The 23,320-nt window shown below is 31.5% G+C and overlaps 1 protein-coding gene across 16 annotated transcripts in view; it reads right to left on the bottom strand.

The window, feature by feature from the left end:
• Window positions 1-1,777: 1,777 nt before the first annotated feature.
• LOC127719355 (rap1 GTPase-activating protein 1-like) overlaps window positions 1,778-23,320 on the bottom strand; it is a 145,316-nt gene continuing 123,773 nt past the window's right edge. For 8 of the 16 annotated variants that reach the window (XM_052225428.1, XM_052225437.1, XM_052225441.1 and 5 more), the window contains 13 exons: window positions 18,153-18,209; window positions 16,212-16,403; window positions 15,284-15,466; window positions 12,752-13,120; window positions 11,422-11,649; window positions 10,329-10,415; window positions 9,249-9,479; window positions 8,239-8,324; window positions 6,684-6,788; window positions 6,163-6,280; window positions 5,000-5,087; window positions 3,919-4,001; window positions 1,778-3,392 (listed from right to left, as the gene is read on the bottom strand). In XM_052225428.1, the coding sequence (XP_052081388.1) occupies window positions 3,258-3,392; window positions 3,919-4,001; window positions 5,000-5,087; window positions 6,163-6,280; window positions 6,684-6,788; window positions 8,239-8,324; window positions 9,249-9,479; window positions 10,329-10,415; window positions 11,422-11,649; window positions 12,752-13,120; window positions 15,284-15,466; window positions 16,212-16,403; window positions 18,153-18,209 (1,962 nt within the window). In that variant the 3' untranslated portion in view covers window positions 1,778-3,257. The other 8 variants (XM_052225434.1, XM_052225435.1, XM_052225432.1 and 5 more) reach the window with 8 other exon arrangements.

Raw genomic sequence — 23,320 nt, 5'->3', positions numbered from 1 at the left:
GACCTCCCTTTTCCAAATGGCTAGATCCGCACCTGTTTCATATCAACAATATAGACATATCTATATGTTCTGTTAAGAAGCATTCTGTTTATAGCGTGGAGATAGTATAATTTGTGCATCAATATTTTTCAGTCAATCAAGAATTGTCAACATTTGTACAGAAATATTAACACACCAGAATTGAAATAAATCTTGTAGTCTAAGAGAATATAAAATTTGACGACGATTAGATCAAGCGTATTTTATTTAGCATCATGAAATCTGTATTTGTATTCAATAATATATGTTTGTTAGTTTGTTTGTTGGTGTTTAATGCCACTTTCATCCACTATGGCTAGATCATGGTGGCCAGTTTTTATTAGTGGAGGACTCGGAAAAAAACAGAGGGAACAACCTTGACCTTAAGGTTACGTAAAATGCACCTTGCAACAAATTTTTTTTTGTGATCAAACTACTGTAAATTCATAAATTATTGCGAGGTTTTTATTAATGAAAATAATGTGACTATTTGAGTATGGCTATAATAAGAACTCCCATTCTGATATCAAATACATTGTATGAACATATATTTGTATGTAGCTTTTCATAAAATTGCAATAATTAAACTTGCTTTTTTGTTCAGTCTTTAAAATTAGCAATAATACATGCATGCAATAATTTCTGAATTAACAGTACATTATTCACATTATTCACAGAAATTTCAAAACATTTTATCAAATTATTGGGTAAACCTAACTATTATAGATCAGTAAACAGATATTAACACTATATATATATGATATTTCCAAAACTGAGTGTTACATCTCCATAGTTACAAACTCAGGTTAATTCTTTTGAATTGTTTCACATTTTCATTTCATGCCATTTTATATCTGACTACTGTAAGTTAAGAGAATTATTGTGTGCATTTATTAATGAACAATGGAAAAAAATGTCAGATTTATTATCGCGATTTTAGGAAAATCTACGTACAGATAATTGTATCTGATATCAGAATGAGAGTTCTTATTATTGCAAATCTCATTTGGTCTCATCATACACATTAACCAGGGGCGGGTCCAGGTGAGGGCGTAATGGGCGTACACCCCCCCTTTAAAAAAAAACTATCGTAATCTGCTAATATTGTAATATTGTATTGAATATGGCAATTTATCATATTTCTCAAATATTTATGTTTTTTATGAAAAAAATGGTCAGAAAAAATTTTCGCCTCGCTCCGCTCGGCACAACATTTCATTCTATGCCCCCTCTTTCAAATATCCTAGAAACGCCCCTGTCAACTAAAACTTTACAATAATTTCTGAATTTACAGTATATGTGTATAGTTGCTGACATGTATATCCATATCAATTGAACGCTGGTGGATAGTTGTCTCATTGCCAATAATACCATAAATCCTTATTTTTCTACTGTCAGTTTTATCAAATGGGTATTTTTAATAAACAAATACAAGACTAGACTATTGTTGAAGACAATTTGTTGACCTCTGCTTGTCTTCTGGTTTATTTGTCATTGCTTTGCCATCTCAATCAGGTGCAGATCCAGGATTTTGAAAAAAAGGGGGGGCTCACAAGCCATAGTCTGGAGTGATACTTGTAAAAAGTCTATGCATTCATCATATATGAAGCTCCATAATAGGGCCTAGGCACCCCTTAAATCCACCTCTGTTAATGATGTGTACCCCCACATCTCCTTCTATTCAGTTAAACTGTTATATGACAGTTATAAAAACATTGTTTTTTTAAATGAAGTTTCCCAATTTCAATAATAATACAGGTTGTAAGAGACTAGATTTATTTATCATTGAGAAACAAATATAATAATAATATATACAACAATGTTAAATTATTTAATACTATATACATTGATATTGCACATTCAGGCAGTCATAGCACCTTCTACTCAAAATCTTTGAGCAAAAACAAAATCAGTACAAGCTGTTCCAAGATATAAAATATATTATATTACCAGTTTCCACAGAGCTTATCTAATTTCACATGACATTAAAACTTCTATTGAATTGATTCCTTTTAAAAAGTTGACAATATTGAAATTTTAGAATCTATAACCATATTAATGAAAATCTCGACATAAATTTTTGATATATTTACGTAATATGTTCAGTGATTTGAATTATCAAAATTGAAAATAAACAAATGTTAAAACCTGCAAAAAATTTAAGATCTGTAAACCATCGTATGCCAGATAAAAAAAAAAAATACAAATTTGACCATTTTGACACTTGCATCAAAACTTTCTTGTTTTTGTATCCACATCCAAGATAGAGATGGTATTCTGACCATTTGGTCCAGTGAAACACATTTATGCAGATCAAACCATAAAATAGAAATATATTCTTGAAGATGTTATTTTTTAATGACTTCAATTAGTAGCATATATGATTTTATGGAACAAGACTTGATTTGCGTTAATCTTCTTTTCTCACGTAATTTTCCAGAACTATTTAGACTTCCATGATTTCTAAGTGAAATTTAAAAGAATAGTACTTGCTACCATCTTCTTCAATAACATTATTTTTTCCTTTGTGATTCCTATATCGTTTTGGAAGTTGATATACTAAATAGAACTTTATTCAGCAAAATTTATATGTTTGAAAATCTGTAACCATTGATTTATTAGATACACAAAATACATAGCACTTTTTTGTAATGATCATAAGTATAAACGAAAGCTTTCTTTTAAATTCATGTCGCTTGACTTGTAAAACGAAGGACAAATGGAATCTTTCCGAAATAGGACTGATAAATAATATCAAATCTATGGATTACGGAAGAGTTTGACACAAAAAAACGATTTCATCATATTTGTATTTCTCTATAAAAGAATAACCAAGTTTTTCATGCTGTAATAAAGACATGAACAAAGACTCAATCATATATATTTCAACTCATTCATTCAAATGGAAGCATCTGGCAGGCAAGTTTTGTTGATCTTTTATTCCCCCAGACAACAGTATCAGACTGTATGATTAGCTGACAGTTTGGATTTCAGTAACAGAATCTACCAATATGGATGTATTTGATAAAATGGATGGAATTATCACACTAAACAACATCCAATCAGAACACATTTAACAAATAAATGCTTTGGTGTCAGTATCATCATATGTTTCAGGGGAATGAAACATTTCATAGAAACAAAAATCTGATCACTCTCCATAAGTTCTTGCAATTACATATTTAGCCAATCAGAACTTGCCATTACGTAAGCCAATCAGAAAAGGTTTTACAGAAATGTTACACAGTAGCCTCTGAACTGATTTCAATGTTAGGAGCCTGTGACAATCTTCTGTTTTCCAGTTGAGATAACATGAGTTGGGACATTAAACCCCTTTCTCTGTCTTTGTAATCTTTTAAATCTCTCTGTAATGCCTGAAAAGAAGTGTGTTTATCATCTTAAGATTGATTATTACATAAATTAAGATTATTATGCTATGTTTTTAAATACTTTCATTGGTAATGAGGCATTTTTCAAAATGAAAAAATAAAATAAGGTTCATGTCACGAGACAGCAACATAATAATATAAGTAAATATAAAATTCAACGATAGGCAAGTACATCAAACAACAAACTCTAAAGTTTAGGCAAGTTATAAAGGGAATAACTCATTAAAAACATACCACGACAATTTTACATTCACAAATGGATTCATTGAAGTCAAGGTCAGTTAAATCTTACCAGTGTGGTTTTCCTATTGCTTATTGTATCTCATACATGTCTACGAAAACTGATTCATGAAATGAGATCAAAGTCAAGTGAACTCTGTCAGATGAACGTGTAGACATTACAAGGATCCAATATACCAAATGTAGTTTTCCTATTACTCATACCAAGCGATTAATTGATGTAATAATTACACTATAAATAACACCTGTATATAAAATTACTAATATTTACCTTATTATGTTTCAATATTTCTGCCCTCTCGGTTTTTAGTTTGTGTATTTCATATCGTAGGATTTCATGATGTTGAGTATTCCCTGAAATACATATAAAAGCTTTTAACTCCTCTGAAATTGAGCCATATTTCATATGCATAATTAAATAGGGCACTAGGATGCTCATAATGTATACTTCGGAGGGCCAATTTAAAGTTTTTTGTTCTTCAGAAGAGAACCATTTTATAGGCTGCACATTGTAAATGCAGCTTTTTCACTAACCACGCCTCTTTTTGGGAGATATAGAATATTCATAGATATTTTGTTTTGTTTACGTACTGGTTTCCAGATATGATCTCTATGTTTCATCTCACAGAGACATAACTTGGGAATGTTACCAGTATAAATACACATGGATAGCGGCCAAATTGAATTTTCTAGAAAGACCCAAAGTGAAGGGAGGGGTAGCACAGAATTTTAGTTTATGTTTAAGCTCTTAGAAGTTTGAGGCATATAAATGTTGAAAATATGCTGCACAACCCTATGTTTTGACCTTTGAAAAAAATAGTAGTGCATATGAACTTTCCATTCTAGGATATATTTTTTTACGAAACATCATAGTAAAAGTGGCACAGTTTTAGCCGTAAAAAGAGTTCCTATGGGAAATTGCATTGTCTATATTTACAGTAGTGCAGCCTATTAGATATACTTCTCTTTACAACATGTTGATACAAAATCTTTTATCTGTCATATAAACTTCATGGATGTTAGCAAACAACACTTAATCAATCATTTATTTATAATAGCTCTGTTGAAATACTCATTTAGGACTATTTATAACATGTTATAATGGTGTAATATTCTGTTTATAGCATGTTATAATGGTGTAATATTCTATTTATAGCATGTTATAATGGTGTAATATTCTATTTAGAGCATGTTATAATGGTGTAATATTCTACTTTTCATGAAAAGTATATGATAACATCTAGATATTTATTTTTTACCAGCCCCATGTTGTTTGGTTGCTGTTAATTTGAATTGATCTGCGTTTATTTGGAGAACAGATATAGAAAATAACATGATTGAAAAGTACTCACCATCTAAATCTGTGTACAATCCATCTTCTGATCTAATATAATTATTGTTTGGGGTGCCAGCAGACGACAAACTCTCCTGTAATAAATACTGTACATTATCCAGTGATGCAATAGTTATTTCCCTTTCCCAAGCCCTGTATACAAGACAACATATAGACATTTTACATTATCAAGTAATAAAGAACAGGGTTCTCAATAAGGATTTTTAAAGGCGAGTCCAGGGATTCGTCATTTTTAGCCATGGCAAGTCCAGCAGTGAGAAGATGAAATTTTATTGCTATATCATTAATTATTCCAGTCCCCATGACAAAATAGAGCAAAGAAATGACATCAAGTTTAGATTATTTTTAAACTTTTTTCATAAAATGACAATATTTGTGCTCATTTGATACAAGATTTTACAATCCTGATGCATCTTTGGACTTACCAATTTTGAAAATGATCAGTCCAGACAGATTCCAGGACTCATGAATTCACCTTAATGAAAACCCTGATAGAATTACCTCCCTTTCTCACATCCTACGGAGATGCTCATGTAATTGATAAAAAGTGAATGTTACCTCCCTTTCAATTAGTATGTTTGTATAAATTTCTTTTATGAAAAATATAAATTTTGGTACTAGACTTTCAATAAAAACATTGTTCTTTTCCCTTGTTTCTGTCATAAATAATTCTGGTATGATGATGAATTTTACATAAAGGTTATTGATGTGTCCTTTTTATTTTGAATCTGTTGTAAATCTTCTGTGAAAACTCTGACCTCTAAATCATTGTGTTAAAGCATTTACCTCTGGATGTTTGTGTGAAGCCCTGACCCTCTAAATGTCTGCGAAATAATGTGTGTAAAAGCCTTTACCTCAGGATGTTTGTGTGAAACCCTTGACCTCTGGATGTTTGTGTGAAAGCCCTGACCCTCTAAATGTCTGTGAATTAATGTGTGTGGAAGCCTTTACCTCAGGATGTAGGTGTGAAACCCTTGACCTCTGGATGTTTGTGTGAAAACCTTGACCCTCTAAATGTCTCTGAAAGCTTTGACCTCTGGGTGTCTGTGTTTTGTTTAATTGGTATGATATTTCACTGATGTACCAGTATTACATTTGTACCTGTATATGTCCATTTATTCATTTCAAAATGTTCAAGTACTTGTATATTAATGTACTTACCATTCCTGTGTCTGAGTCTTCATGATTATGTGTGACATGGGTAGGAGCGTAGTCGTCTATACTGTTAAACGAACTCTCTGAATTTGAAGGTGAGATCTGGATATTGTTACCGCTGACTCTGAAAGGAGAATGTTATATGTTATTGGCATACTTCAAGAAAATACATGTACTTTGAAGTATTACTATGAATATATGGCAAAGAAATCTTGGGAATGAACGACTGTGGATTCAATTATTTTCGTAGATACAATTTTCGTGGATTGAAGAAAACTTGTTCTTTTGAGGCTATTTGATTTCGTGGTTTTGCCAAAGTCTGCATTAAACCTTATGACTTGACTACATTCTATGAACCCTACCTCTGGGCTGGTGCTAGTATGGTGTTAAGTAACCTTGACTACATTATATGGACTTTACCTCTAGGCTGATGGTTTTTTGTAGCCTTCACTACATTCTATAGACCCTACCTCTGGGCTGATGCTAATTGGGTTATAGTAGCATTGACTACATTCTATGGACCTTACCTCTGGGCTGAAGCTGTACTACTTGGACTAGATTGTGGACTAGATGGGGCACTACATGTTTTGTAGGAGGACTGTGTACTTTGACTGTCTATACTTCTTTGGACCCTGTAAAAAAATAAAACATTTCTTACTGAAACTTCTATCACAAATATTAACATATATTTACCTTTAATCCAAATAAATCATTATAGCATACCTAAGCCCTACACAGTCTAAAGGTATGGATTAGATGTTAAGTTGGTCCCCTTGGTCGAAAATTCTAAACTCCAAATTAAATTTGTGCATAAAATTTGTTGTTATTCTAAAGTAGTGCATCAAAATATGAGATACTTTTGATACTAGTTCATTTTTTATGATAAATATTTCAAAATCCCTTATATATAAAATTTGATAATTCTGTTACAAGAGCTGGTATGTACAGATATTGTCCCTTAAAATTAATCATTATGAATATTTTGAGATATTTGATGGTTTTATGTTCAAAATTTATCAGGGAATTATTACCTATTTCTTTTTAAATTGACATCAAAATAATGACTTTTGACCTCACAAACTTTATACTGTACACAATGTGTAGATTTAAAATTATGAACATTTTTTTGAACACAAAAGGGAAAGGTTGACATGAAATCTTAGGACTTCTTAAATGAACAGGAAATAGGAAAAAGATAAAAAAAAAAAATAAAATGAAGTGCAGAAATTGGGAAAAATAGAAATATCTAAAGGAAATATTTGAAAGAGTAGACAAAAATTGAGATTTGTCAACTCCTAAGGACAAAATGTCAAAATGTGAAATTTAAACAAGGCAATAATACTTTGTGACATTATGAACAGTATATAATATTATTGGGAAAAATATTAAAAAGATATAACGGAAACATTTGAAAAAGCATATAAAGTCACATCCTTCATGATTAAATGTTGAAATTGAAATAAAAACAAGTCAATAATACATTGTGACATTATAAATGGTATAACAATAGCTTGGTATATAAAAGAGAGGCAAAAGATACCAAAGGGGGACATTGAAACTCTTGTCAAAAATAAACTGACAACGCCATGGCAGATAAACTGCTTCGCTGAGCGCAGCTGGATACGCCCGCAGAGGTCCAACCCTGAACAGTTGGGGGCAAAAATGGACACAATATTCAAGCTTGATACAGGTCTGAATTTGGATTGTAATTAAATATTTGACATATCATAGGTTTCTGAATTAATGCAGTCAAAGAACTTGAAATTGTTTATATGAATTGAATGAAAAAACGAAAGGGAGCTCACGTCAATAGATATAAACAATTCACCAAAGTTTAATCAAATTGGTTAAAGCGTTTTTGAGTTAATGTCCGTCATGTTGACAACGGTCGGACAACGGTATACCATAATACGTCCCGTAAACGAGCGTATAAAAAAGAAAAAGACCAAAAGACAAACAACAGTACACAAAAAACCCAACATAGAAAACTAAAGACTGAGCAACACAAACCCCACTTAAAACCAGGGGTGATCTCAGGTGCTCCGGAAGGGTAAGCAGATCCTGCTCCTAATATACACTTACATGGTTGTTTTATCTCTTTGTTTCTTTTCCGAGCTAGAACTTGACTGTCTATTATATTTCTTTCTGGATGCTGGGGATCTCTTCGGCTGTAAAAAAAAAGTTTAAAAATATTAATCTATAATTTGTACAGACCTTTCTTGATAATTGAGACTGAACTAATAGCTATGTGGATCCTAATTAGCTCAACAGATTGATTAGTGTTTCTGTTCAGATTTTAAAATGTGATGGTTGAGTAGAAAAAAAGATTAACTTCACACAAAAAATTATTACAAAAAAATCTATTAACAGTAATCAAACCTTTGATTGGTATTAAAGAATTTTTAATTACAAAAAAAAAAAGTTATTGTCTTATTTGATGAAACCAACAAAACCATCATGTTGGGGCCTTTTATAGCTTAATATATGGTATTGTTTGTTTCTCATTGTTGAAGGCTGTACAGTGGCTTTTAATTGCTTACATCCACTTCATTTGAACTCTGGTGGATAGTTGTTTCTCTGATAATCATACCACATCTCCTTATTTTCATATAAAGTCATACAAAACGTTGATATTTTTTTAAATTTTATAAATATTTTACTGTTAAAAACCTTTGTTATAGGATATACTGTTAAAAACCTCCGTTATAGGATATTTAGAAGTATCTATGTATCTATTTCACACATCATGTTAAATATCCGTGTAACAGATGTTTTCAGAAACAAACATTTTTTAACAATAAAATCAAACATTAGTTATTTTTATAGGATCAATTTATCTTTTTTTTTTTTTATCAAAAGCTAAATCAGTAATAAATATCATTTTTTTTTATGTTTCAAAAATGAAATCAATTAAAAATATTATATGTCAAGGTGAAATATCAACACTGGCCTGGTTTCATATAAAAAAAAACATTTACATACAACAGTTAAATCTTGATGACTAAAACTTCATGAAATAATTTCTAAATCACTTTAACATTCTTAGTGAATCATTTAAGTTAGAACTTTTAAAAATTTGTGAATGAACTGACACTAGAAGGTTTTTCTTCCTCTCCTACTGTGGTTAATGATGACCCATTAGACTTCCTGGTTGATGCTGATTCATTCTGGTTACGACCCATACTCAATACCCGTTTAAATGAACCAATCAGCTTGCTGCTCTCTTGTTTAAATCCTGGCACCATGGACAGTCCAAATAATTCTATGTTCTTTTTGTGTAGTTCTGTATGTAAACATTCTAACAGAGCCCCTCGAGTTCTCTCCTGAAAAAAATGACATGGCATATACTTCTTTGCTTTTTGTATTTTCAAACTGAATAATTCGTTTTTAACATAGCCTAATCTTTTAATTAAATTTTAACAAGCTCTGTTACCTGGTTTATGATCCCCAAGTAGGATTATACATAAAATGAAAGATTGTCTACCTAGCTGAACCATAATTTGAATATTACTGGAGTTTGTCCCCTTTGCTACAAGAAAAAATGTTTTTTTATTGTGTATTACACTGAATTTCACGTGAATTTCATCTATACAAGCTTATATGTGTAACTCCCATCAATTTTTTACATGAATTTTCAATATAAAATTACTTAAAATAACATCTTAATTTTCAAATTAAATTAAAATCATGAAAAATGTTATTTTTTTTTGGTAAAGTTCACGTGAAATTCACTCGAGGTTCATGTGAATCTCAATTGAAATTCACACGAGTTTCACATATAAGCCTGTTTGAAGTGAATTTTACACGTGAGATTCATGTGAAATTTCATGAACAAATTAAGCATGTGTAGGGTATTTTACTCATTACAATTCTTTTTATGATTTATAGTGTGATTATAGTTTCTGGTGTTGCTTTAAATGTCTCTTTGACCTTTTGCATGGCTGAATATAAAACTAGTCTCAGAAACCAGAAAACGACCAGTAAATGTTTCTAAGTGTGTTTGCATGGCTGAATATAAAACTAGTCATAGAAACCAGAAACCGACCAGTAAATGTTTCTAAGTGTGTTTGAATGGTTGAATATAATACCACTGTCTAAGAAACCAGAAACCAACCAGTAAATGTCAAATAAATAATGGTTGCTATGACAGCAACCATGGTTTCTATTCTTACCTCCAGCTTGGAAAACTGTTCACCTTTGTAACTAGCCTTTTCTGCATTAATTATCTTTGTCAACAAAAAGTCTCTAAACTCTGGTCCCTAAAAAAGTAAAATGAAAGTAAAATAACCATAAAATATATAACTTAAAGTATTGGTTAAACTTTCAAATGATAACTATGGATGTAAATCAGGAGAAGTGGTATGTATGTTTGCCATTGAGACCCTATCTACAAAAGAGACCAAAGACTATACTGTGAAGAAAAAAAAACAATTAAACAAACCATTAATCAAATTATTGAAACACCATTTTAGTCCTACTTCTTTAAATTATCTGCCCTTATTATCTTAATAATGGATGGAAGTGATAACTTTTTTTCCATTTCAGTTTGTATTTCAGTTTCTATCAAAATGTTGAAAGTTAATTCAAATTTTTTATCTCTCTTTCATTACAGGTGTGATTTTTATAATTTTTCTTACCATCCGGTGCACAATAAGTTTTTATTTCCTGAATAGTTGTAGTATCCAATGTAGATTGATATATTTTCGTGTGTACCAATTTTCATGGATTGAGGAAACAATTGTATTTTAGTAGATATTTGTTTTCATAGTTTTGTCAAATATAAAAATAAGAAGATGTGGTATAATTTCGCCTTTTCAGAACCTAAAGGACTATGGGTAATCTCATTGTTCGTACACCAACTAAAGGACTATGGGTAATTTCATTGTTTGTACACCAAAATGATAATAACGTTACGTCATTGGTTCAATTGCTATTGTTTAAAACGTTTTAAACCAATCACAACGTTTTGGTGTACGCTTTTGAAAATATTACCCAGAATGCATCAGTTTCTAAACCATTGAATTGCCAATGAGACAGCTCTCCACCGAAGTCTGCTTTCAAGCCTTTGTACTTTGTTGAACAGTTAAATTCAGGGTACATATTAACTCACAAAATCCACAAAAATTGGTATCCAACAAATAATAATAAATCCACAGTATTTGATATCAGACCTTTCTCAAATAATTGTTTTCATTTGAAAGCATGATAAATCTTATATTCATCAAAAATACAACATTCCATCAGTTCTCCATATCTTATATTTACCTTGTCAAATATTGCTGAGTTAGGAATACTTGGTCCAAACCGTGGTACATCACTCCTTGCTGCTACGGACACTTTGTACTTGGTATGGTCCGTGTTAGGGTCAATGGGTTGTACCACTATGAAGGAATGAAGGAAGTGTGAGGCGATCATATTTGGCACAAATGGAGTATTTTCTTCTTGGAACACTATCACTACTATATCATTGCCTATGTGTCTTTTTCTTTGTAACTGTTAAATAGATATAATATAATGAATTAAAGGTTACAATAAACAATTCAGTAACATAAGTGCAGCGTCGCAGCCATTTTATGAAGAAAACATGGTATTCTGATTTAAGAATATGGCTAATCCTGATTGGTCTTTGTGTGCAGGCGATATTTTTTATTACTGGACACTTCTTGCAATCTGCATTATACCAAAGGCCAAATAATATAAGAAGTCTTTTTTATGCTGCGATGTGACACCTATTTTTAAGTGCCAAATTGATAGGCAAGGGAGATAAGTAAAAATTCAGTTAAAGGGGCATTAGCTGTCAAATTCTGGTTCACCAATTTGACTCAAATTCTCATATTTGATCTATAACATACTAAAATGTATATCAAAATTATAAAAAGTCTAAAATCAACAATTTATGATGCATGGACTTCACTTTCAGAAGTTTGCTCATCCCCCACTTTCCACTATATTTTTATGACACTTGCCTATATACCTAAGACTTACCTGTTGTGGATCCCCATCTGTGAAGGGTAACAGTGTTGACACCTATATACCTAAGACTTACCTGTTGTGGATCCCCATCTGTGAAGGGTAACAGTGTTGACACCTATATACCTAAGACTTACCTGTTGTGGATCCCCATCTGTGAAGGGTAACAGTGTTGACACCTATATACCTAAGACTTACCTGTTGTGGATCCCCATCTGTGAAGGGTAACAGTGTTGACACCTATATACCTAAGACTTACCTGTTGTGGATCCCCATCTGTGAAGGGTAACAGCGTTGACACCTATATACCTAAGACTTACCTGTTGTGGATCCCCATCTGTGAAGGGTAACAGTGTTGACACCTATATACCTAAGACTTACCTGTTGTGGATCCCCATCTGTGAAGGGTAACAGTGTTGACACCTATATACCTAAGACTTACCTGTTGTGGATCCCCATCTGTGAAGGGTAACAGCGTTGACACCTATATACCTAAGACTTACCTGTTGTGGATCCCCATCTGTGAAGGGTAACAGTGTTGACACCTATATACCTAAGACTTACCTGTTGTGGATCCCTATCTGTGAAGGGTAACAGTGTTGACACCTATATACCAAAGACTTACCTGTTGTGGATCCCCATCTGTGAAGGGTAACAGCGTTGACACATGAAACATGATTTCTCTTTCTTTGAATTGAGTATAAACAGATTCTTCCCCAGTCTGGCCCTGAACATTGTCTAAACCTCCACGGAATCCTTGAAAGTCTTTTAATTTAACTCGATCACCGATTGTTAGTAAAAATTCTTCCATTGCAGGACTGTGATTTACATTACTAAATAGTTCTTCCTCTTTTGTCTGGTGGAATTTTTGGTATATTATACCAATCTTATAATTGTTAGTTATATTATGTTCATCATAGCCCACTACTAACTGTGATCCTTTTGTAGAAAGAACTGGATGAAATCGTTCTGTGGATATTTCTTCACACAAACACTGAAAGACAAGAGAACAAAATTTATTTTATAAACTGTATTTTTATTATCTTTTTTCTCTGTGTCCAGGTCATTATTTTTTCATATGTTTTGGGAAGGACTTCAAAAATTGCTAGCATAGCTGTCAACTGACCCGTATTCTGCGGGTCACACCAGAGAATTTCCCCCTTCAAACAGGATTTTTTAAATACCTGCCGGGTATTCAAATAACTGGGGATTTCAGAAAATGACCTGTTTTCACTCGTTTTTCTGACCGGTATTTAGAAGTCCAATATACTTTCAGTTTTCTCTGTGTTTTTCCTTTGAAAAGGTCAACAATTGAAATTAGAATTTGCTATTTACCATGCCAATGACAGCTATCAAAACATTACATTTGATTGAAAAGTAACAATTCGAGGATTGTTTGTTAATTGTACCCCAGAAAATTGAAGCCAGTCAAGCTTGACATACAATTCTATGTCCTGATTAAAAGATTTGCCGTTTGCAAATATCCTCAATCCTGTAAAAATCATTTTAAAACAGTTTGAACCTTTTAATACATTTCTGTTTGAGAGAATAATTTTGTTATCAATTAAATATAAAAGCTTTAAATCAAATCCATATGCTCTAGATATTACACTGAAAGGAAACACACTAACTTCTTTCTATTTATCTTCCTCCTGTGTATAGGAGCACATTAGCTATAATTGATTTCTAATTACATGTATAGCTGGGGTTTATGACATTCATTAATAAAAAGAAGTAAACTAGTGTGAATAAAACAAAATTCGTAAGGGTTCCGCTGTTAATCGCAGGCTCAACAAAAATGAGGAAAAAAATCAATAAAAATATTCCTTTAGATACTATCTCTTGATTGTAAGAAGCTTCTGTCAAAGTTTGGTATAAATCCAGGATAGTTTATGAATCTAATAAATGTTTTAAAAACTTTAACTGCAGACTGTATTTAATGTTAACTGGAAGAAAAACTAAGTCCATTTATAAGTAAAATACGGATAAACAGGTACAAAATTTTAACAAAATTTCCTTCTAGATACTAGCTTTTGATCATAAACAAGCTTCTGCCCAAGTTTGGTACAAATCCAGGATAGTTTAAGAAAGTTATCAAAATTTTAAAAACTTTAACCACAGAGTGAATGTATTGTTTCCTGGCAGAAAAACTAAGTCCATTTATAAGTAAAATACAGAAAAACAGGAATTTTATTTTTACAAAATTTACTTCTGGATACTATCTTATGATCACAAACAAGCTTCTGTCCAAGTTTGGTAGAAATCCAGGATAGTTTAAGAAAGTTATTAAAATTTCAAAAACTTTAACCACAGAGTGAATATTTGTGGACGCCGCCGCCGACAGAATGTAGGATCGCTATGTCTCGCTTTTTAGACTAAAGTCGAAGGCTCGTCAAAAAAAGGGCATTGCTTTAGAAAGATATTTAATTAATGATAAATATTTATATACTTAACAAATACAAAAGTGATTATTTTTAGGAAACTCAGTGGTACATGTATATGTTATAGTATATAAAAAAAAACTCTCAACACTAAAATTGGACCGAAAAAGTTTGTATGTGTTATGACCTGACATTTTTTTCTTCAATGAAGGTCATGACCTGCATTTTCAGTTTCAGAGGTTGACAGGTATGTGCTAATCTTGTAAATTTTGTTCAGGTTGTAAATACTTCCCCTTGTAGACATCATTTACAGGTTTTCTGTCTGTTTAACTGTATTCAGATTTCTTTCCAACCATATGGGATTTATATAACATATTATTTGATATCCCCCATCAGCTATAAGTTTTTCTTATGCACAGAGTTATTTCCCTCTACCGTAGCAACTTTTACAGGATTAAGTACATAATCGACCTCCTTCATGGTAACCAGTTTTTGTTGTTTACAGAGTTATTTCCCCCTACCTTAGTAACTTTAACAGGATTTGGTACATAATCGACCTTCATGGTAATTATTTTTTGTTATGTAAGGAGTTACTTCCCCTTACCTTAGTAACTTAAACAGGATTTGGTACATAATCGACCTCCTTCATGGTAACCAGTTTTTGTTGTTTACAGAGTTATTTCCCCCTACCTTAGTAACTTTAACAGGATTTGGTACATAATCGACCTCCTTCATGGTAATTATTTTTTGTTATGTAAAGAGTTACTTCCCCTTACCTTAGCAACTTTAACAGGATTTGGTATATTATCGACCTCCTCCATAGTAACCAGTTTTTGTTGTGTAGAAGCTTTTGTCCTCAAGATAACTCTAAGTTGTTCTACATCTGTTGTGCTTTCATCTTTAATCGACATAACAATAGGTCCAACATTCTCATCAAGGCAATAATAATCAAAATGTTCCTGGAATGTAAAATGATAATCAGCTTAAAAGTAGCACATTGCTTTTGAAATATAACTAAAAAAATATTTTTCTTTATTCTATATGCTTATGTCAATTTACCATTCTCCATTTTGAGAGGACTCAAATGTTTCGTTGCTTCGATGGTTAACATTTAAATTTCTTGATTCTACATGTATTCTGTTTACTTATAATGGTCTACTCTATTTGTGCCATCAAACTTCTGCTATTTGTATTAAAAGAAAGGACAAATTTGTGTAGGAGTCATCTTAAACTGGCAGTGAGGTGTTATGAAAAGCCTTTGTGAGACTTTGAGATGGACAACAGCAATATAAACCATGTATTGTGCTTTTTTGGTTTTGTAAAGTGTGTGCAGTGATTGTGTGCCATTCTTTCCTTTATTCAAAATTCCTACCCTGTTTCATCAACATTTATAACCTGTACGAAATGTAAAAATAACTTTATACAGCAGTGATTTCAATAATCCCAAGAAAACAGAAGTTGAGCTCCACTTTTGGCACTTGTTAGTTATAATTTGCATAACAGAAAAAAAATGCTTCTTTCCAATGAATTACGTATCAGCTTATCTATATATTTTATTTTATCATCTACATTGAAAATTTGACAATGATGGGCATTTGAGAACAAATCTTTACTACAAAAGAGATGATTTCAGTTTCCCTATTGTCAACTTTCCATTTATATGTAGGAACTAAGGTCTGATCATGTTTCCTTGTATTTACTAACCTTCCTAAGAAAATGGTCCCTATAGCAATGAGCTACCTCATTTTGTTCTATCAGGACTGCAGACAAATTGGGGTCTGAGCCCATCCGTGAACCATCCTCATAGAAGGGACTCTTATCATCATGGCCCTCAATCCAATATCCACCATTCTCTGGCAGGACTATCATTGGATAAGGACCAGGTTTCCTTAGTACCTGCAATACAAGATTCAACTTAAGGTTCAAAATTCTGATAAATTTGATTTTGCATGTATCATTTGGTTTGAAAAAAATTAAATTGGTTGACATTTGTAATGTAATAAATTAATTTTGGATGTAACACGTCTTCTGATTGGCTGACGTTGTTTTGTTTATCAGCTCATAGACATAATTTTGTCGTGTGACCGTGACGTCATCAACGTTTTTTCATGGTTTACTACGGTTTAAAATGGAATTTAGAATTAAATTATAAGAAATGACTGTAATATTTTTTCTGTCTATTCGAAATAACATAAAAAATGTGGTGCACACTTTAAAATAACCACATTTTTGATGTTATTTCTTCATAGACAGAAAAAATATTACAGTCATTCCTTAAATAAATTATTAAACAAGTAAAAATTCAAATTCATTTTTTGTATCAAACCAAGAAATCCTTAAAGTTTTTCACCTACCCACAATTTCATATTCAACTGCATAGATTACTGTAAATTCAGAAATTAATGGAGGCATTTATTATTGTGAATCATTGATTACTGGTAAAAATGTGAGATTTTATTAATACGATTGGAAAAATTGTGTCAAGGAAAATCACAACTGAAATTATGAATGTAAGTTTTTATTAATGCCAACCTGATACTGGCACATTTTTCGCATTAATAAAACCTTCGCAATAAATTTTGATTTTACAGTATCCTGTATTATGATTGGAATAAAATACATATTTTTGTTTTAACAGAACCCTATGCTGTCATATGGTAAAATAGACTGTTTCTTCAATCATATTGACTGTAGATTCATTTATTTTCGTGGATACCAATTTTCATAAATTGAGGAAAAAAGTGTCATGGATACCTTATGGTTTTGAAAAATTCTGCATTTGAGCCTATAGGAAATTTGAACTTCATTGAAAACTTGAAATCTTGGGTTTCCCGTATAAACAGAATCTGTGAATGTTGGTACCCTACAAAATCCATCAATATTAATACCCAATATCTATGAATATTGGTACCCCAAGAAATACATGAATATTGGTACCCAAAGAAATCCATGAATATTGGTACCCCATGAAATACATGAATATTGGTACCCCAAGAAATACATGAATATTGGTACCCCAAGAAATCCATGAATATTGGTACCCCAAGAAATCCATGAATAATGGTACCCCATGAAATACATGAATAATGGTACCCCATGAAATACATGAATAATGGTACCCCAAGAAATAATGAATAATGGTACCCCAAGAAATACATGAATAATGGTACTCCAAGAAATACATGAATATTGGTACCCCAAGAAATATATGAATAATGGTACCCCATGAAATACATGAATAATGGTACCCCATGAAATACATGAATAATGGTACCCCATGAAATACATGAATAATGGTACCCCAAGAAATCTATGAATATTGGTACCCCATGAAATACATGAATAATGGTACCCCATGAAATACATGAATAATGGTACCCCATGAAATACATGAATAATGGTACCCCATGAAATACATGAATAATGGTACCCCATGAAATACATGAATAATGGTACCCCAAGAAATACATGAATAATGGTACCCCAAGAAATACATGAATAATGGTATCCCATGAAATACATGAATAATGGTACCCCATGAAATACATGAATAATGGTACCCCAAGATATCCAACAAATATTGGAAGTCCTTGAATAATGGTACACTATGAAGAATAATTAATTCACAGTACAATAATACCATACCTCTTCTAGAGTTTCAAAAGATTTCCTCTGTTCAGTCGGAGTAACACATGGTGAATTCTGCAAATAAACAAATATCATTATTATAAAACATAAAGAAAGTGCAATCATTGTTATAACTAATTCATTGTTTTAAGTTTGACCATCACATCCCTAAGGCAGGAATGCTCTTCTAGATCCCGTAGGTCGTCCTTGTAACAGGAAATGTTTACCCTTCCATAGCGCCTAGCAATGAGTATCCATTTGTCTTCTGAAAGCTAATTGTATGCAATAAACTTAATTATTTCCCCTTGATACAGCAATGACTTTAAAACCTTTACAGAGTATCCAGATATATGGTATGACAACTGTAGCACTTCATTCTGATGGATAGCTCGTAAAACTTGTTTTAACTTAACTTACATTTGTGAACTTATGAGTTGTTTATTTTTTTAACGTTTTTCTTCAGGCAGACTATGCTTAGTTATTAATTCATGAATAAAACATTTTGTTCGTGTTATTGACCTATATCAGACCAGGGTTAATGTTTTACCTTGATTCATAGGGTTTAACTGGATTCTTTACTGTAGACTTTTTTTTATTAGGAGGGCAGTAGAATATCAGGGAGAAAAGAAGATTTCAGAATGGAAAAATGTTCACGGGAAAGAAATTTGTGGTCCAAAGATGAGATTTCTAGTCTTCAATAAGAATCTTCTGAGCAGGAGAGTACTGGAAATCTTACTTGAGAGTGTCTAAGATTTTTAGTTTTTTTTTAAAATTTCATGTATATCAAATCATTTGTATCACATGTTTAACTTACAAATGGATTCAAAAATGACTGTCATGTTTTGATTGGACATTTAACTATTCTGTCCAGATTGTCTTTTCATCTCAGAAAAAAATGGCATTTAATGAAAATAATTGAGATGGCAATCGTGTTATATTAGATGCAGTATTCAAATACTTAACTTTCTTTTTGCTTGAATCTGATTAAATTCCATTGAAATTTGTCAAAAGAAAATTTAAATTAGAAATAAAAGAAATAACTCTCTCACTAAGGGTTGTTAACATATATGTTGATTGTGATATTTTCACTAATTGCAAAGAATTCCCTTCAAATCAGTGTGTGAGTCTACATTGAATATGTGGCCAGATGTGAACTTTTGCTCCTTATTGAAGGCCTTACTGTGACTTTGAGATGAAGAACAGCAATAAAAGCACTGTTCCTTTGCTCCTTGTTGAAAACCTTACTCACAGTGACTTTGAGATGAAAAATAGCAATAAAACAATTTTCCGCTGCGCTTTTTTTACCAATGCGTGTTTAGGGATTTTTAGTGTCAAGAATTGATACACCATACTCTTTCGTTCACATCATATCATTAATAATATATTTGAGTATTAAAGTGAAGGAGCTTAATACTCAGTAATATGAAAATAATATAATTTGAATATGAGAAGATTTTAATAGACAATCAGATAAATTTGTTTCAATGAATACTAATATTACCAAAGGCAAGATTAGCCAATGATAATGGCTGATTCATATAGCAAAGAGTGATTATATTAATGTCCACATTATTGGAATAGTTATGGAATATTAATGTCCTTAAACTTTTTATTATTTTCGTAGAAGACTTAAATGGGGAGAATGTTTACTTAATCTTTGATGATTGACTGATTTGTATGTTTTAAATACCACTCATCTTTGACATAACTGTCCTAAAAACACCTCTGTACAACAATGTTACAAAATAAATACGACAGACCAATAATTTTGTTCAGTAGTTCAGTTTTATGTGTAATGATTGAAGATTTTCATCACTTACTTTTTGAAAATTCTTGAGATTTGTAGTTTTGTTCTATCTTGTATTTGCTTGAAATGCTCATTGAACTTGATATGGAAGTGCAACGCTCATTAAACTTCCGTTATTGGTAGAGCAAAAAAAAAACAACACACATAGTACTAAATAACAATATCAATAAATACTATTTCAAGGCAAGGAATAACGAATATAAACTCTTGTTTCAACAAAAAGAAAAAACATTGGCTTGCTTAGAAAATTTTCTTTTGATATTTACTAACCCTTATTATAAATTTCTAAATATATATTGTCACACGAAACCTACTGACACCACAGTTTTCTCCATTTTAAATTAATATCACATGCTTACCACAATTTGCAACAATTCTCTTTCTGTAAAGTTATTGACATAGTCATGCTAAAGTGTTAATTAAGGAGAAAAACAACAACATTGTGTTAAACCAAACAAAACAGGCTGTCAACTACTCTTTATTCATGGGAAATTTAATAGTTAATTTGTCAAAATGCTGAGGCTTTTACTGTAAAGGGGAGACAATACATAAACATGCAAAGAGTGAAGGGGAGATAACACACTTAATCATGCTCAGACCTGCAGTGTTACTGGCAGAGCACAACGCTGGTCTTCAAGTCTGCGACTCTGATATTTAAGTAGTAGTTCATAGAAATCAGCTCCCTAAAACAGTATGTATGTACATTCACAATTAACAAGCTTTAAAGGGAGGTAAGTCATGAAAGCATAAGCAGTGAAAGTGTTGGAGGTGTGATTTAGCAGTGTTAACTGTGACCTTAAATGTAACATGCTTATTGAATATAGATATGTAAATCATAAACTGCAGAATGTGTTTGCAAAAACTTAACAAACACCATATAAACCTTCCCTGAATCTTAACCAGCAGAAATACTTGATAAACAATGTTGAAGTCTGCATTATGGAGTTTATTCTAAATCTTTTTTTTATTTTTATCAAATTAGGCCTTAAGTGTGTCATGTACTTTAAAAGAACAAACTGAAATAGTGATAGCCATGTCTTTTAAAAGTATAAATCCTTATAAGATATCCATGTTAGTAGGTTGTCAAAATAGTTCTTACAAACAGGATCAAATCTTAATAAAATATATAGAATCTATACTGAAATCCTACAATTTCTGTCTGACCTTATAAAGTAAAGTAAGAGAAAACCATCAACTGCAAGTTCATCATCTGAGACTGTACCAGTATTTCTTTACATAGTATCTCTGCACTGCACAGAATTAAATTCAAGTTTCATATATGATTTATTAAGTTGTCGGGGAAGTCAACAGAATTGTGTGATTACATTAGGTATCTCCTTGTGTGTTGGACAGGATTTTGCTGAAGTTACATAAACCATAAAAGTCAGTTTTAGTGAAATCAACAGGTCTGAGATTACAAAAAGTATTTCCTTGCACATTGCACAATATTTAGCTGAAGTTATGTAATGATTTCTGTCAGTTTTTAGTGGCAAGTAAAGTAAGTTTTTCCTAGCCCACCGCACAAGATTTAGCTGAAATTACACATAATAATTTCAGTCAGTTTTTAGTGAAGTCAACAGTACTGAGATTAAGTTTTTCCCTGCTTCACACAGAATTTGATTAATTATGGCTAACAGGAAAAATAGAAAAATTCTATTACCAAAGAATAATTCAAAGTGTAAACAAATATCTTTTTCTTTATTGATTTTCTAAGAATATTTTGTTGAGGGTGGATCCTCATGGAATCTTAATAACAGCCTATTCTTGGAGTGTTCTCAAATTAACCAGAGATTCAGAATATGACTCTTCCAAATGAGATTAAAAACACTTCAAAACATTGAAAATAGCCTAGAAATGACTCTGAAGTACTTGTTAGGAAGATAAATAAATTGGAAACCAGACATAAATAGTAGCAACAATTAAAAATAACACTTAATTAATTCTCACTTCCCATAATAGTATAAAACCAAAACTTATTACAATGTGTCCAATACCTCGAGGTAAACATTCACCCTAGAGACTGGATATAGGAAAGATAAACTACTCTCTAAGGAGAAAATATGTTTTTATGTAATCTTGTACGCCTACATCATATAAAGTTCCTGAGGGGGTCTGATGACCATCTCGTTCGTACTTTTTTTAATGTAACAGAAGATTATTTGTTGTTTTGATATATACTGTAAATTCAGATATTAATGCATTCATTTATTATTGTAAATCACTGATTACTTGTAAAAATTTGAGATCTTGTTACCTGAAGTGATTGCAAAAATTTTGTGAAAGAAAATCGTTATTAAAATTTAATATAGAATACAAGTTTTCATTAATATTGCTGGTGCATTTTTTGCAGAAATAAAACATTGCAATAATTTCTGAATAATACAGTAACGTACAAAACTAAACTTGTAAGAAATATTCAAATTTTGAGTATGGATAATTATTATCTTGGCTTTTAATTGTTGATTTTTTTCTACATGAAATCTATAAATAGACCTCTATGTACTCAACAAGACATAAAATTATTTTGCAGTCATCAAACTATGTTTTTAGGCTTCCAAAAGACCACAGATAAAATGAAGCTTAAATATATTTTTTGTCCTTGATGGCAAGAAATTTAACGAGATGTATGACATAACCTTCCAGAATTTGATTTGAATTGATTGCTGCTTGCTTAATGTTCAGTGGCTCCAGAATTTGATTTGAATTGATTGCTGCTTGCTTAATGTTCAGTGGCTCCAGAATTTGATTTGAATTGATTGCTGCTTGCTTAATGTTCAGTGGCTCCAGAATTTGATTTGAATTGAGTGCTGCTTGCTTAATGTTCAGTGGCTCCAGAATTTGATTTGAATTGATTGCTGCTTGCTTAATGTTCAGTGGCTCCAGAATTTGGAGTTTTTGAGATAAGGAATTTCTTGAAATAATTGTATATTTCACTTTTTTCTTACCGGTAAATGATTCATAATTGTAAAAATATATTAAAATTTAATCTTGAATTATATTTTATGACTGTATCACAAATTAATCATATCAGGTTAAATGCTATTTTGTTATTTTATAGATTAGTAAATTGTCAAACATTTAACCACTGGGTAATCTGTCAAATATTTAGTACTTTAACAAGAAGCTCATTCACAAGTCGTGATTCATACACCATTACCAAAATATTTATATCGGAAGTTATGTCAATGGCTATTTATTTTACCACTTTGTGTCAATTTTCCATAAGAATATTGTCCTTGAGCAACAGACATTGAAAATAATTACTCCATCTTGAGATATTGTTTCCTCTTACTATAAACAGAAGAAAATAATTTTCTAATTAAAAAAAAAAAAATCTTTTTTCTTTCTTTTTAAGTTTCATCAAGATTCAAATCCTTGA

Source organism: Mytilus californianus, unplaced genomic scaffold (assembly GCF_021869535.1).
Source record: "Mytilus californianus isolate M0D057914Y unplaced genomic scaffold, xbMytCali1.0.p SCAF_11, whole genome shotgun sequence".
NCBI lineage: Eukaryota > Metazoa > Mollusca > Bivalvia > Mytilida > Mytilidae > Mytilus > Mytilus californianus.
The sequence above is the reverse complement of the archived record's forward strand: the minus strand, read 5'-3'. Positions and strand labels throughout refer to the sequence as shown.